This window comes from Salvelinus fontinalis, chromosome 34 (genome assembly GCF_029448725.1).
Source record: "Salvelinus fontinalis isolate EN_2023a chromosome 34, ASM2944872v1, whole genome shotgun sequence".
NCBI classification, from domain to species: Eukaryota; Metazoa; Chordata; class Actinopteri; order Salmoniformes; family Salmonidae; genus Salvelinus; species Salvelinus fontinalis.
In genome coordinates, this window is record NC_074698.1 from 30,559,173 (window position 1) to 30,576,274 (window position 17,102).

The 17,102-nt window shown below is 47.4% G+C and overlaps 1 protein-coding gene across 1 annotated transcript in view; it reads right to left on the bottom strand.

Moving 5' to 3' along the window:
• The window catches only part of LOC129833710 (guanine nucleotide-binding protein subunit alpha-13), a 36,994-nt gene that overhangs the window by 15,967 nt on the left and 3,925 nt on the right, over positions 1 to 17,102 (bottom strand). Inside the window, exon 2 of the mRNA XM_055898487.1 lies at positions 5,552 to 5,778. Within this exon, the coding sequence (XP_055754462.1) occupies positions 5,552 to 5,778 (227 nt within the window). The remainder of the gene's footprint in view (positions 1 to 5,551; positions 5,779 to 17,102) is intronic.

Sequence of the window (17,102 nt, forward strand, 5' to 3'; positions counted from 1 at the left end):
AGCCGTGGACCTATTCTCCTCCTCTCCACTGAAGGCTTTATAGTGTTCTGTTACAAGCCACGCCCTCATTGACATGGGATCTGTTGAGGGTCCAATCAACGCAGGGCAACAGAGTTAGAAGTGTAGTGTATAGAATAGTTATGACTATGTCGTTGTTGTGAGAATGTATACTACATATGAACATTAAACACTTTGGTGTGGTCCCAGATCTCTCTCTCTCTCTCATGCACCCTCCCTCCCTTCCTTTTCGGCAACAGTTGATTCCTTTCCTCTCTGCTCCACATCGGAGGGGGAGGGCGGGAGGGAGGGCAAGAAAGGGCATTGTTTTCATTTTCTATGGTTGACTTGATTTGTGTGTGAGTTAGCATTTTCTCCACACACAAACACTGATAGTGTGTGTGTGTGTGTGTGTGTGTGTGTGTGTGTGTGTCAAGCTCAGAAGCCATTAGTAGTGGTTTAAGGGCAGTAGATGCAGTCAGGTTTCAAATGAAATTGTATGCGCCGAATACAACAGATGTAAACTTTACCGTGAAATGCTTACTTACGAGCAATTATCCCACCAATGCGGAGTTAAAAAGACAACTAAATAGCACCATTGGTCATTAGTCTGTAAAATGTCTGCTATCCCCCCAGCACCATTAAACTGTTTTAAATAAATGATTCCACTTTAAGATGAAACTGTATAAGGTATAATATTTTATATTACCACACACAATAAAAATGTGATGTATTTATTTGATAAACAGACCACAAACAGCCCTGAGCATCAAACGCAACAGAATTCAGACTCAACTTTGAGCCTCTCTAAAATGTTAACCCTCCGCTTAATGGTGAACCGAGTGTCCATTCTGTGTCATCTTTTGGGAAGTGAGAGTGCGTATTAGCAGAACTGGGAGGGAGTATGGCGTGCTGCGGTTCCATCACACCCCGGTCTCAGATGACAGCCTCCCTGGGATGAGTGAGTTGGCAGAGGACAGCTAACAAGACAGACCAGCAGAAACCCCTTCAGAAACATCACTAGGGAATCAGTTGTGGGTTTGGCACGAATCAGGAAGTCCAGCTCACACAACTGGTTTCAATGGCTCAGTTCAATATTAGTAAACAGAATGTCTTATTTCCTGACTTCTTGGTATAGGTGTCCCTTCATAAGAGATTTTACAGCAGGAAAATCTTCCAGAGACAAACAGTGACAAAGTAACTTCAGTGAGTCAGCTGGTTGGAGCTTGTTCATTTGTATGCACCATCAACGTAGTGGGTTTGATTTCTACACTGGCCACTTGTAGTGAATATATAGTCGGAAGTTTACACACACCGTAGCCAAATACATTTAAACTCAGTTTTTCACAATTCCTGACAAAATTGCCATGTCTTAGGTCAGGTATGGTCACCACTTTATTTTAAGAATGTGAAATGTCAGAATAATAGTAGAGAGAATTATTTATTTCAGCTTTTATTTAATTCATCACATTCCCAGTGGGTCAGAAGTTCACATACACTCAATTAGTATTTGGTAGCATTGCCTTTAAATTGTTTAACTTGGGTCAAACGTTTTGGGTAGCATTCCACAAGCTTCCCACAATAAGTTGGGGGAATTTTGGCCCATTCCTCCTGACAGAGCTGTGGTAACTGAGTGAGGTTTGTAGGCCTGCTTGCTCGAACACACTTTTTAATTTCTGCCCACAAATATTCTAATTTTCCTGCCTCATGATGCCATCTATTTTGTGAAGTGCACCAGTCCCTCCTGCAGCAAAGCATCCCCACAACATTATGCTGCCACCCCCGTGCTTCACGGTTGGGATGGTGTTCTTCGGCTTGCAAGCCTCCCCCTTTTTCCTCCAAACATAACGATGGTCTTTATGGCCAAACAGTTCTATTTGTGTTTCATCAGACCAGAGGACATTTCTCCAAAAAGTACGATCTTTGTCCCCATGTGCAGTTGCAAACTGTAGTCTTGCTTTTTATATATATATTTTTTTTTATCCCCTTTTCTCCCCAATTTTCGTGGTATCCAATCGCTAGTAATTACTATCTTGTCTCATCGCTACAACTCCCGTACGGGCTCGGGAGAGACGAAGGTCGAAAGCCATGCGTCCTCCGAAGCACAACCCAACCGCACTGCTTCTTTAACACAGCGCGCCTCCAACCCGGAAGCCAGCCGCACCAATGTGTCGGAGGAAACACCGTGCACCTGGCCCCCTTGGTTAGCGCGCACTGCGCCCAGCACGCCACGGGAGTCGCTGGAGCGCGATGAGACAAGGAAATCCCTGCCGGCCAAACCCTCCCTAACCCGGACGACGCTAGCCCAATTGTGCGTCGCCCCACGGACCTCCCGGTCGCGGCCGGCTGCGACAGAGCCTGGGGGCGAACCCAGAGACTCTGGTGGCACAGTTAGCACTGCGATGCAGTGCCCTAGACCACTGCGCCACCCGGGAGGCCCCTGTAGTCTTGCTTTTGAATGGCGTTTTTGGAGCAGTGGCTTCTTCCTTGCTGAGCGGCCTATCAGGATATGTCAATATAGGACTCGTTTTACTGTGGATATAGATACTTTTGTACCCGTTTCCTCCAGCATCTAAACAAGGTCCTTTACTGTTGTTCTGGGATTTATTTGCACTTTTTGCACCAAAGTACGTTCATCTCTAGGAGACAGAACGCGTCTCCTTCCTGAGCGGTATGACGGCTGCGTGGTCCCATGGTGTTTATACTGCGTACTATTGTTTGTACAGATGAACGTGGTATCTTCAGGCGTTTGGAAATTGCTCCCAAGGATGAACCAGACTTGTGGAGGTCTACAATTTTTTTTCTGAGGTCTTGGCTGATTTCTTTTGATTTTCCCATGATGTCAAGCAAAGAGCCACTGAGTTTGAAGGTAGGCCTTGAAATACATCCACAGGTACACCTCCAATTGACTCAAATTATGTCAATTAGCCTATCAGAAGCTTCTAAAGCCATGACATAATTTTCGGGAATTTTCCAAGCTGTTTAAAGGCAGTGTCAACTTAGTGTATGTAAACTTCTGACCCACTGGAATTGTGATAGTGAATTATAAGTGAAATAATCTGTCTGTAAACAATTGTTGGAAAAATGACTTGTGTCATGAACAAAGTAGATGTCCTAACCGACTTGCCAAAACTATAGTTTGTTAACACGAAATTTGTTGAGTGGTTGAAAACCAAGTTTTAATGACTCCAACCTAAGTGTATGTAAACTTCTTACTTCAACTGTATATAACAGATTACCACACTGGCCACTTGTAGTGAATACATGACAATCGAACTACAGATAGGATGACTCAACATATGTCTGGTAAACACAGCTGAACAGAAAACATTTTAGAGAGACTACCTCCCCTTGTAGTGTAGTGTCTGAGGGTGGTAGAGACTACCTCCCCTTGTAGTGTAGTGTCTGAGGGTGGTAGAGACAACCTCCCCTTGTAGTGTAGTGTCTGAGGGTGGCAGAGACTACCTCCCCTTGTAGTGTAGTGTCTGAGGGTGGCAGAGACTACCTCCCCTTGTAGTGTAGTGTCTGAGGGTGGCAGAGACTACCTCCCCTTGTAGTGTAGCGTCTGAGGGTGGTAGAGACTACCTCCCCTTGTAGTGTAGCGTCTGAGGGTGGTAGAGACTACCTCCCCTTGTAGTGTAGCGTCTGAGGGTGGTAGAGACTACCTCCCCTTGTAGTGTAGCGTCTGAGGGTGGTAGAGACTACCTCCCCTTGTAGTGTAGCGTCTGAGGGTGGTAGAGACTACCTCCCCTTGTAGTGTAGCGTCTGAGGGTGGTAGAGACTACCTCCCCTTGTAGTGTAGCGTCTGAGGGTGGTAGAGACTACCTCCCCTTGTAGTGTAGCGTCTGAGGGTGGTAGAGACTACCTCCCCTTGTAGTGTAGCGTCTGAGGGTGGTAGAGACTACCTCCCCTTGTAGTGTAGCGTCTGAGGGTGGTAGAGACTACCTCCCCTTGTAGTGTAGCGTCTGAGGGTGGTAGAGACTACCTCCCCTTGTAGTGTAGCGTCTGAGGGTGGTAGAGACTACCTCCCCTTGTAGTGTAGCGTCTGAGGGTGGTAGAGACTACCTCCCCTTGTAGTGTAGCGTCTGAGGGTGGTAGAGACTACCTCCCCTTGTAGTGTAGCGTCTGAGGGTGGTAGAGACTACCTCCCCTTGTAGTGTAGCGTCTGAGGGTGGTAGAGACTACCTCCCCTTGTAGTGTAGCGTCTGAGGGTGGTAGAGACTACCTCCCCTTGTAGTGTAGCGTCTGAGGGTGGTAGAGACTACCTCCCCTTGTAGTGTAGCGTCTGAGGGTGGTAGAGACTACCTCCCCTTGTAGTGTAGCGTCTGAGGGTGGTAGAGACTACCTCCCCTTGTAGTGTAGCGTCTGAGGGTGGTAGAGACTACCTCCCCTTGTAGTGTCTGAGGGTGGTAGAGACTACCTCCCCTTGTAGTGTCTGAGGGTGGTAGAGACTACCTCCCCTTGTAGTGTAGTGTCTGAGGGTGGTAGAGACTACCTCCCCTTGTAGTGTAGCGTCTGAGGGTGGTAGAGACTACCTCCCCTTGTAGTGTAGTGTCTGAGGGTGGTAGAGACTACCTCCCCTTGTAGTGTAGCGTCTGAGGGTGGTAGAGACTACCTCCCCTTGTAGTGTAGTGTCTGAGGGTGGTAGAGACTACCTCCCCTTGTAGTGTAGTGTCTGAGGGTGGTAGAGACTACCTCCCCTTGTAGTGTAGTGTCTGAGGGTGGTAGAGACTACCTCCCCTTGTAGTGTAGTGTCTGAGGGTGGTAGAGACTACCTCCCCTTGTAGTGTAGTGTCTGAGGGTGGTAGAGACTACCTCCCCTTGTAGTGTGGTGTCTGAGGGTGGTAGAGACTACCACCCCTTGTAGTGTAGTGTCTGAGGGTCAAACACTAGGGCAGGTTTAGCCTAGTCCTAGACTAAAAATATTCTCAGTTGAAAAGTGATTCTTAGTCCAAAACCTTTGGATTAATCTGTGGTTTAATATGGCCCCTAAATACCGTAACAGTGAACAAGGCAGCTGAAATGTCACCATGCATCTAGGAAAGCCACTTCTGATGTAGGACAGACTGACAGACACTGATGTATTGGGGTGGGGGGGGGGGGGGGACTAGTCCTTTAACAGTGTGTGTGTGGTCTCTGTCTGCTTTATGTTTTATCATGATAAGAGAGGGGAGTGAGCGATTGGAGCTGGAGGAGGCTTGGTGACTGTGCCTAAACTGAATGAGTGATGGTAGTTTACAGAGTAAAAAGAGCATCAGTTCCAGTGTGGAGAATCCCCTGCACAGTCCTCAGTACAGCTATAGATCATCAACAAGAGAACGACACACTGCTTTACAAGCCAACACGAAGACCACCGAGAGAGAGGGAGAGAGAGACAGCGAGAGACAGGGTCCAACACTCAATTACTCTGTGCCCATCATTCCAGCTGCAAGCCCCTTTGTTGGTTGTATATGTTGGGCCTTTGTGTGTGTGTGTGTGTGTGTGTGTGTGTGTGTCTCACACACACACACACACGTCTCTATCCATGTGTGTGTTTCTGTAGGTGTGTTCTCACCAGTTGGAACTCCCTGCGTCTGTCGTAGGCGTCCTGGATGGCCGTGTCGGCCCACAGGGCCCGGATGGAGGGCAGGTACTGCTGGAAGTCCCTGGTCTCCACCATGCCGTGGGCCATCCTGGCCGACCTCGTGTCAAACGCCATCATGGTCTCTCCATGCCTCTGGTTGGACGCCTCTCCCCACGGGATGTGGAGCTTTTCTCTGGCATCCACCAACACACGCACCCCTGGGAGGGAGAGAGTTGAGTGACTATGTTAACGCACTGAGCTAATGAATAGGCATGACGAAGATTAAGGAGAAGGTCATACTTCCACCAACACCCCTGGAGAGAGAGACCGAGGGGGGAGACTGAGGGAGCGAGAGACAGGGACAGAGCAAGGTATACAGTCATACATACAAACCCCTTTCTTCTGTAGTGCAAGAACACACTCAAATAGTTTTAGGCACATGCACTTACAGTACATGTTTTACTATCCTTGTGGGGACACAACATTCCAACTCCTAACCCTAACATAGCCTTTATCCTTGTGGGGACCTGGGAAATACATACATACATACAAGTGTGAGTGAGTGAGAACATTCCCTGTTTTACTATCCTTGTGGGGACTTCAGTGGAATTCTGGTACCCATGAGGATAGTAATACAAACACCACAGTAGTCCTCCAGACAGAGCTAAGACGTGTTTATATAAAACACAGAGAGCAGGGCTTGTGTCCAAAACAGTACCCTATTCCCTATATCCAGCACTACTTTCGGCCAGAGACCGATGGTAATTCACTTAATAGGGAGCCATTTGGGAGTGACTTTAGGGGTGTAATGGGTTCCACTGTTTCTCTGGTTTATAAAACAGGGCTGTTGGTCCTCCTGAAACACACAGCCAGCTCACCCCTACACTGGTGACGTTATGCCTTAACCCACTACTGTACTGCTGTTGACATGGGTCGGTCCACGTGACATCTGCAGGGGTGTAATGGATTCCACTGTTTCTCTGGTATATAAACAGGGCTGTTGGTCCTCCTGAAACACACAGCCAGCTCACCCCTACACTGGTGACGTTATGCCTTAACCCACTACTGTACTGCTGTTGACATGGGTCGGTCCACGTGACATCTGCAGGGGTGTAATGGATTCCACTGTTTCTCTGGTATATAAACAGGGCTGTTGGTCCTCCTGAAACACACAGCCAGCTCACCCCTACACTGGTGACGTTATGCCTTAACCCGGGGCGGCAGGTAGCCTAGTGGTTAGAGCAGGTAGCAGGTAGCCTAGTGGTTAGAGGGGCGGCAGGTAGCCTAGTGGTTGGAGGGGAAGCAGGTAGCCTAGTGGTTGGAGGGGAAGCAGGTAGCCTAGTGGTTAGAGCAGGTAGCCTAGTGGTTAGAGCAGGTAGCCTAGTGGTTAGAGGGGCGGCAGGTAGCCTAGTGGTTAGAGGGGAGGCAGGTAGCCTAGTGGTTAGAGGGGAGGCAGGTAGCCTAGTGGTTAGAGGGGAGGCAGGTAGCCTAGTGGTTAGAGGGGAGGCAGGTAGCCTAGTGGTTAGAGGGGAGGCAGGTAGCCTAGTGGTTAGAGGGGAGGCAGGTAGCCTAGTGATCAGAGGGGCGGCAGGTAGCCTAGTGGTTAGAGGGGCGGCAGGTAGCCTAGTGGTTAGAGCGTTGGGCCAGTAACCAAAAGATTGCTAGATTACATCCCTGAGCTGACAATGTAAAAGGTAAAAATCTGTCGTTCTGCCCCTGAACAAGGCAGTTAATCCACTGTTCCCTGGTAGGCCATCATTGCAAATAAGAAATTGTTCTTAACCTGCCTAGTTATATAAAGGTAAAAAATAAAATAAAAATAAATAAATATATAAATATATATATATATATATATATATATATTTAAAACCAGCTACTGCTGGTTGGTCACGTGAAGTCTGCAGGGATGTGTCAGTGTGGTGGTGTGGTGACCAGAGTGTGTGCGTGATGGAGGTGGTGTGTGTGACTGAGTGTGTGTGTGGTTCCTGTGGTGAGAGGTGGGGCCCTCCTCCCCTTCCTTTCTCCTCTCTGTCAAACACACATCCTGAGAGCGACAGCTCTGACAGTCTATCCTTAGATGACCTAGGTCCCTGGGCTCAACCACCCTCCTTGACCTGGCCTTGGCCTCAGCCCCTCTCTCTGGGGAGATACTAGGAACCTGACAGACCAGTTCATGTCCTGCTGAGACTAAGTCAGTCTTGTTGAAGTCAAAAGTGAAGACAGGGCTGAAACAGATAGTCAAGTCACCCAGAAACTGAGTCAAGGCAGGTCTACGGGAGGAGGCCCATAGATACCATATCAAGTTAAGTTTATTTCTATGGAGTTTGAAATTCTAAACCTCAACCCAAGTTTGTCAAACGGGCCACCATGTTGCCAAAAGGTTCTATGACAGAATGTTATTGTCTTCATGGAACGTTTGGTGCCAACCAGGATGGCTCTGTACAGTCTCCAAATGCCACGAGCAGCACCACATATTGAGCTATAGCCTACAGATATCCCTCTCTCTGATTATACAGGGTCCTGGTCTAAAGTAGTACACTATAAAGGGAATAGGGTGTCATTTGGGATGAACGACAAGCACAGTACAGGGACACTACTACTACAGCCATAGAGGTTTTAACATTGTGTTAACTTCTTCGGGCTAGGGGGCAGTATTCGGAAGTTTGGATGAATGAGGTGCCCCAAGTAAACTGCCTGTTTCTCAGGCCCAGAAGCTAGGATATGCATATACTTCGTAGTATTGGATAGAAAACACTCTAAAGTTTCCAAAACTGTTAAAATAATGTCTGTGAGTACAACAGAACTGATATGGCAGGTAAAAACCAGAGGACAATCGATCCAGTTTTTTTCTTCTTCCCTTCTCCAGCTCACTGATTACAATGGCTGGGAATATAAAAGGAAGTCCTCCCAGATTGCAGTTCCTAGGGCTTCCACTAGATGTCAACAGTCTTTAGAAAGAGTTTCCGGCTTGTTAAAAAAAAAAAAAGCTATAATTTGTAGTTTTTCTAAGTGGCTCCCATTTTGTCTGTAGTGTTTGTAGCGCGTTCCGGTGAGTGCGTGTACTTTGTTATTTATCTCCGGTAATGGTCTCCGGTATTCTCCGTCTTAAATTGTATCGTTTATTTACATAATAGGTTACCGGAGGATTGATTAGAAACGTTGTTTGACTTGTTTAGAAGAAGTTTATCGGTAACTTACGGGATTCATTTTGAACGAAGGAAACCGGTGGATTACTGAGTCAAGTGCGCCTTTGAAACTTACTTTTTGGGGATATAAATAAGGACTTTATCGAACAAAAGGACCATGTGTTGTGTAGTTGGGACCCTTATGATTGCAACCAGATGAAGATCTTCAAAAGGTAAGTGACTTATTTAACACTATTTCTGACTTTCGTGACGCATCTGCTTGGTTGGAAAATGTATGTAATGTATGTAATGTGTGTGAGGGGCGCTGTCCTCAGATAATTGCATGGAGTGCTTTCCCCGGAAAGCCTTATTGAAATCTGACAACGCGACTGGATTAACAAGAAGTTAAGCTTTTAAATGTATGACACTTGTATTTTCATGAATGTTTAATATTACGATTTCTGTCATTTGAATTTGGCGCTCTGCAATTTCACCTGGCCAGGTGGGACGGTAGCGTCCCAATGATCCGTAAGAAGCTAACTGACAGTAGTGATAAACAGAGAAGGACTAAAGGCACTGATAAGTAGTATAATTAGACTGACTGCCAGCTACAGACCACTGATAAGGAGTAGTATAATTAGACTGACTGCCAGCTACAGACCACTGATAAGGAGTAGTATAATTAGACTGGCTGCCAGCTACAGACCACTGATAAGGAGTAGTATAATTAGACTGACTGCCAGCTACAGACCACTGATAAGGAGTAGTATAATTAGACTGACTGCCAGCTACAGACCACTGATAAGGAGTAGTATAATTAGACTGACTGCCAGCTACAGACCACTGATAAGGAGTAGTATAATTAGACTGGCTGCCAGCTACAGACCACTGATAAGGAGTAGTATAATTAGACTGGCTGCCAGCTACAGACAACTGATAAGGAGTAGTATAATTAGACTGGCTGCCAGCTACAGACCACTGATAAGGAGTAGTATAATTAGACTGACTGCCAGCTACAGACCACTGATAAGGAGTATTAGACTAGCTGCTACAGACCAGTATTTCCATACCATGACATAACAGACCAACAAATAGTTATAAGCAGAAGCAGCATATTTGCTGGAGGAAATGCTTTTGGCTGGTTCATTCATATGTAAAGTGAGGATGGGGTGGCAGGTAGCCTAGTGGTTAGAGCGTTGTACCAGTAACCAAGAGGGTTGCTGGATCGAATCCCCGAGCTGACGAGGTAAAAATCTGTTGTTCTGTCCCTGAACAAGGTCGGGGATTGTTAGCATCGTGGCTACCCACTGTTCCCCGGTAGGCCATCATTGTAAATAAGAATGTTCCTAACTGACTTGCCTAGTTAAATAAAAAGGGTTTAAACACTTTTTTAAATTATTATTATAAAACAATTATGATTTGTCACAACCTAATAAACCCCCCCAGATATTGACTACCAGGTAGAATGTATAGTACTGCATGAGGACACTACGGAGATTTAGACTCGCTCTATACCTCTCCTCACCTCTCTCACTAAACAGGGCTGTTTCCAGGGGCTCTCCCTCACAACGGCCTGGGCTGTTGATGTAATAATGAAGGATAGGATCAATAGATCAATGGCAAAACATCCATCGCACGCATTAGGCCCCGATGCTAACGATCAATTGCCTACATCCATAGAAACACATTAGCCACGATGCTAACGATCAATAGCCTACGTCTATAGAAAAACAGCCACGATGCTAACAATCAATAGCCTACGTCCATAGAAAAACATTAGCCACGATGCTAATGAGCCATCAAACATTAATGCATAAAAACACAGCTAAGGGTTTCGGAGGCCAGAACAGAGAGCCTCTCTGGGAGGAAGAGCACGGGGATCATGGGTAATAATTGTTTCCTCCTTCCAGTCTTATCACAGTTTAGTTCCTTTCTCTGCAGAGATTCAACTGTCATTTCTTTGAGAGCGAGCGAGCGAGCGCGCACACACACACACACACACACACACACAGAGAGAGAGAGACATAAAAGACAAAAGACAGAAGGAGCTAGAGAGACAGAATGACGGGGACATTCAAGTTCCTTGATGACTGTATTATTAAAGGGGATTATAAATGCACCAATCAAAAAGCTCTCTGGGGATCAATCAGTAAATGAAGGTGTGAAGAGACTTCCAATAGGTAAAAGATGAGCAGGTCTTTCAGACAACGTCAAACATTCAAAAGGCGTGTGTGTTGTTGATGATGGGAAGCCAGACAGGGTGGGGATTGACAGGATATTACCAAGAAACACATTGTATCGGCACCATAGTATTGCGATTCTATACGCATCACGACCCCGCCGCGATACGCATCACGACCCATGATACGATATGTATTGCGATTCTATACGCATCACGACCCATGACACGATATGTATTGCGATTCGATACGCACCACGACCCATGATACGATATGTACTGTGATTCTATACGCATCACGACCCATGATACGATATGTACTGTGATTCTATACGCATCACGACCCATGATACGATATGTACTGTGATTCTATACGCATCACGACTCATGATACGATATGCATTGCGATTCGATACGCATCACGACCCATGATACGATATGTACTGCGATTCTATACGCATCACGACCCATGATACGATATGTATTGCGATTCGATACGCATCACGACCCGCCATGATACGATACGCATCACGACCCATGATACGATATGTATTGCGATTCTATACGCATCACGACCCATGATACGATATGTATTGCGATTCTATACGCATCACGACCCATGATACGATATGTATTGCGATTCTATACGCATCACGACCCATGATACGATACGCATCACGACCCGCCATGATACGATACGCATCACGACCCATGATACGATACGCATCACGACCCATGATACGATACGCATCACGACCCATGATACGATACGCATCACGGCCCATGATACGATACGCATCACGGCCCATGATACGATACGCATCACGGCCCATGATACGATACGCATCACGGCCCATGATACGATACGCATCACGGCCCATGATACGATACGCATCACGGCCCATGATACGATACGCATCACGGCCCATGATACGATACGCATCACGGCCCATGATACGATACGCATCACGGCCCATGATACGATACGCATCACGGCCCATGATACGATACGCATCACGGCCCATGATACGATACGCATCACGGCCCATGATACGATACGCATCACGGCCCATGATACGATACGCATCACGGCCCATGATACGATACGCATCACGGCCCATGATACGATACGCATCACGGCCCATGATACGATACGCATCACGACCCATGATACGATACGCATCACGACCCATGATACGATACGCATCACGACCCATGATACGATACGCATCACGACCCATGATACGATACGCATCACGACCCATGATACGATACGCATCACGACCCATGATACGATACGCATCACGACCCATGATACGATACGCATCACGACCCATGATACGATATGTATTGCGATTCTATACTGCGGTTTTATTGCGTTTTCCGATGATCCGAACATACTGCTCACTAAATGTCTGCTGCAGAGGGATGAGAGAGAGACACAAAAACGAGTTTGATCAGTCATGGAAATAAGTGCTGGAAACACATTGGATCACTGTTTAAAAACAGAAGACGGAGGCCAAGCTACAGGAGAATTAATACTGAAGACAAGCGCTACCTAGCAACTAAAAGCATTTAAAATCGATATAATATTGTCAAAAATAATACATTGGATAGTCTAATGTATCCATTTTCCCCTGGAAGTCAGACAGTGTTCTCCCCAGATTCTGCTAGGTGGGGTACCTGAAACAGCCACTACAGCTGACAACATGAAAACACTGAATAGGCACTTTAGGGTCTGAGGTTTCTTGGTAGACTGTGCCTAATGATTGAAGTAATGATGTTATTACACAAAATATATTACACACAAAATATACCACACACACACAGACACAGAGGAAGTGATCACCTGAGGGGTTGACACTAAGGACAGGAGGTGTGGTGTACTGTTTCACATCAGTGGAATTCTGAGTATTTCCGTTGATGCAATCTCCAGTCATTGTTTTCAAATGACCTTTGACCTCTAGAAGCAGCTAACAAACACCACCGAGGCTCTTTCGTCACCGAAAGCTGTTTTCAAATGACCTTTGACCTCTAGAAGCAGCTAACAAACACCGCCGAGGCTCTTTCGTCACCGCCGCCGAGGCCCTTTCGTCACCGCCGCCGAGGCCCTTTCGTCACCGCCGCCGAGGCCCTTTCGTCACCGCCGCCGAGGCCCTTTCGTCACCGCCACATCCATACCAGAACAAGCCCTGACCCAGCAGAAACACTTGGCTGCAGGGGAAGTAATGGAGCATTGGCTCTGTGAGGTACCCCCAAGGGTTTCTCCTGGCTGGCACACAGCACAGTTATTCAATGTTGTGTAGAATGCCAACTGACATTGTTCTCGCTCTACACGACACAGAATGATGTACCAGTATGCTGTAAAGAAACCATCCCTTTCCATCCCAATGTTCCATAAAAGTCAGAATCCCATTTCCTTTCTGGAGTCCCTTAGAGCCGAACAGGCACAGCTTCACACACACACACCACACACACAGTCTCCTAGCGCAGTAGTCATTAAGAGACTGCGGGAGGGTAAACAGGATACAAACAACATGGCTGAGACAAGGCAGCAGCCTCTGTGGATCAGAGCAGAGGACTGAGACAAGGCAGCAGCCTCTGTGCATCAGAGCAGAGGACTGAGACAAGGCAGCAGCCTCTGTGCATCAGAGCAGAGGACTGAGACAAGGCAGCAGCCTCTGTGGATCAGAGCAGAGGACTGAGACAAGGCAGCAGCCTCTGTGGATCAGAGCAGAGGACAGTCTCAAATGGAACCCGATTCCCTACATCAGGGTTTCCCATCTCTCTCCTTGGGCCCTAATCTGCCACACCGGATTCAATTAGACAACTAATCATCAAGGCTTTGACTTTGGCACATAGGACTCTGCTCAAACATAGTGCACTATGTGGGGAATAGGGTGGCATTGGGGACGCAAAGGCAGGATTAGCTCAGGGCTTACAGGGTATCAACCAGTTATTCAGAAAAGACTAAACAGATCGACTCCTGGGAATCAACCTGTTCTATCAAACCCAAAGACCAGGGCTGCCCAACCCTCTTCCTGGAGTCCTACCGTCCTGTGGGTTCAGTCCAAATCTCTTCCTGGAGTCCTACCGTCCTGTGGGTTCAGTCCAAATCTCTTCCTGGAGTCCTACCGTCCTGTGGGTTCAGTCCAAACCTCTTCCTGGAGATCTACCGTCCTGTGGGTTTTCAGTCCAACCCTCATTTAAACACACCTGATTCTACTAATTTGCTGCTCAACAAGACCTTTACTAGCTGAATCAGATATGCTAAATTAGGGTTGGACTGAAAACCTACAGGACAGTAGATCTCCAGGAAGAGGGTTGGGCTGAAAACCTACAGGACAGTAGATCTCCAGGAAGAGGGTTGGGCTGAAAACCTACAGGACAGTAGATCTCCAGGAAGAGGGTTGGGCAACCCTGCCCTAGACTGACCAGGTGTTCATAGCACATATTCCCAAGGCATCTCAGAGTAGGAGACATTGCTGGTCTAGGATCAGTTCTGCCTATTAGATCAATGAATAACACAGGGGGTATCTGATCCTAGATCAGCACTGAGACTCAGAGGCTTTTAAAATAAAGTTGTGCTAACATCTCTGTTGAATAACTGAAAGAGTTGACTCACGCTGGGAGAGTTCAGCCTAGATCTAACACCACCCCCGTCCATCCATCTATGACATCACAAGAGGAAGTGCAACACACGAGGCCCCTGCTAGCTCCTCACGAGTCGGCTGGACAAAAATCTGACACTGTCAGCCTGTTGGCCCACATGGCACCCTATTCCCCATATAGTGCACTACTTCTGACCAAACACCCTACGGGCCCAGGTCAAAAAGTAGTACACTATCTAGGGAACAGGGTGCCATCTATCTAGGGAACAGGATGCCATCTATCTAGGGAACAGGATGCCATCTATCTAGGGAACAGGGTGCCATCTATCTAGGGAACAGGATGCCATCTATCTAGGGAACAGGGTGCCATCTATCTAGGGAACAGGATGCCATCTATCTAGGGAACAGGATGCCATCTATCTAGGGAACAGGGTGCCATCTATCTAGGGAACAGGGTACCATCTATCTAGGGAACAGGGTGCCATCTATCTAGGGAACAGGGTGCCATCTATCTAGGGAACAGGGTGCCATCTATCTAGGGAACAGGATGCCATCTATCTAGGGAACAGGGTACCATCTATCTAGGGAACAGGGTACCATCTATCTAGGGAACAGGATGCCATCTATCTAGGGAACAGGATGCCATCTATCTAGGGAACAGGGTGCCATCTATCTAGGGAACAGGATGCCATCTATCTAGGGAACAGGGTACCATCTATCTAGGGAACAGGGTACCATCTATCTAGGGAACAGGGTGCCATCTATCTAGGGAACAGGATGCCATCTATCTAGGGAACAGGGTGCCATCTATCTAGGGAACAGGGTGCCATCTATCTAGGGAACAGGGTGCCATCTATCTAGGGAACAGGGTGCCATCTATCTAGGGAACAGGGTGCCATCTATCTAGGGAACAGGATGCCATCTATCTAGGGAACAGGATGCCATCTATCTAGGGAACAGGGTGCCATCTATCTAGGGAACAGGGTGCCATCTATCTAGGGAACAGGATGCCATCTATCTAGGGAACAGGGTGCCATCTATCTAGGGAACAGGGTGCCATCTATCTAGGGAACAGGATGCCATCTATCTAGGGAACAGGATGCCATCTATCTAGGGAACAGGATGCCATCTATCTAGGGAACAGGGTGCCATCTATCTAGGGAACAGGGTGCCATCTATCTAGGGAACAGGGTGCCATCTATCTAGGGAACAGGATGCCATCTATCTAGGGAACAGGGTGCCATCTATCTAGGGAACAGGGTGCCATCTATCTAGGGAACAGGGTGCCATCTATCTAGGGAACAGGGTGCCATCTATCTAGGGAACAGGGTGCCATCTATCTAGGGAACAGGGTGCCATCTATCTAGGGAACAGGGTGCCATCTATCTAGGGAACAGGGTGCCATCTATCTAGGGAACAGGGTGCCATCTATCTAGGGAACAGGGTGCCATCTATCTAGGGAACAGGGTGCCATCTATCTAGGGAACAGGGTGCCATCTATCTAGGGAACAGGGTGCCATCTATCTAGGGAACAGGGTGCCATCTATCTAGGGAACAGGGTGCCATCTATCTAGGGAACAGGATGCCATCTATCTAGGGAACAGGGTGCCATCTATCTAGGGAACAGGATGCCATCTATCTAGGGAACAGGGTGCCATCTATCTAGGGAACAGGATGCCATCTATCTAGGGAACAGGATGCCATCTATCTAGGGAACAGGGTGCCATCTATCTAGGGAACAGGGTGCCATCTATCTAGGGAACAGGGTGCCATCTATCTAGGGAACAGGGTGCCATCTATCTAGGGAACAGGGTGCCATCTATCTAGGGAACAGGGTGCCATCTATCTAGGGAACAGGGTGCCATCTATCTAGGGAACAGGGTGCCATCTATCTAGGGAACAGGGTGCCATCTATCTAGGGAACAGGGTGCCATCTATCTAGGGAACAGGGTGCCATCTATCTAGGGAACAGGGTGCCATCTATCTAGGGAACAGGGTGCCATCTATCTAGGGAACAGGGTGCCATCTATCTAGGGAACAGGGTGCCATCTATCTAGGGAACAGGGTGCCATCTATCTAGGGAACAGGATGCCATCTATCTAGGGAACAGGGTGCCATCTATCTAGGGAACAGGGTGCCACGTCTAGACTCAGGCTATACTATCCAGACTTGCACTAGGCTGTTCTTCCAGAGAGACAAAGGGAGCGTAGATAGTATCACTTCTTAGGGATAAAATACAGTCCAGAAAAACAGGCCTGGCCTGTAGAATGTAAATAAGTACAACAAGATTTAGGAGACAGGGACAGACCATTGATTTAGCTAAAACAAACGCGCCCCCCCCCCCAGGTCAGAACTGAAGACTTAACGGAGGGAGATTTAGCAGAAGGGAGATTTAGAGATGGATTAAAGAATTTAAATCATAACATGATGAGCCTAGGCCCTTTGTTTACAAATAGAAGACAGATGAGATAACTTCCTGAAAACAGGCCTTTCACTACCAGGTCTATATCTATATTTCCTGTAAGAGGGAGGCTGAAGATGAGAACAGAGCAGCATCATCAGGGGCTTCGTCTCCAAACGGTGCACTACTTTATACCAGGGTCCATAGGGCGCTGGTCAAAACGTTA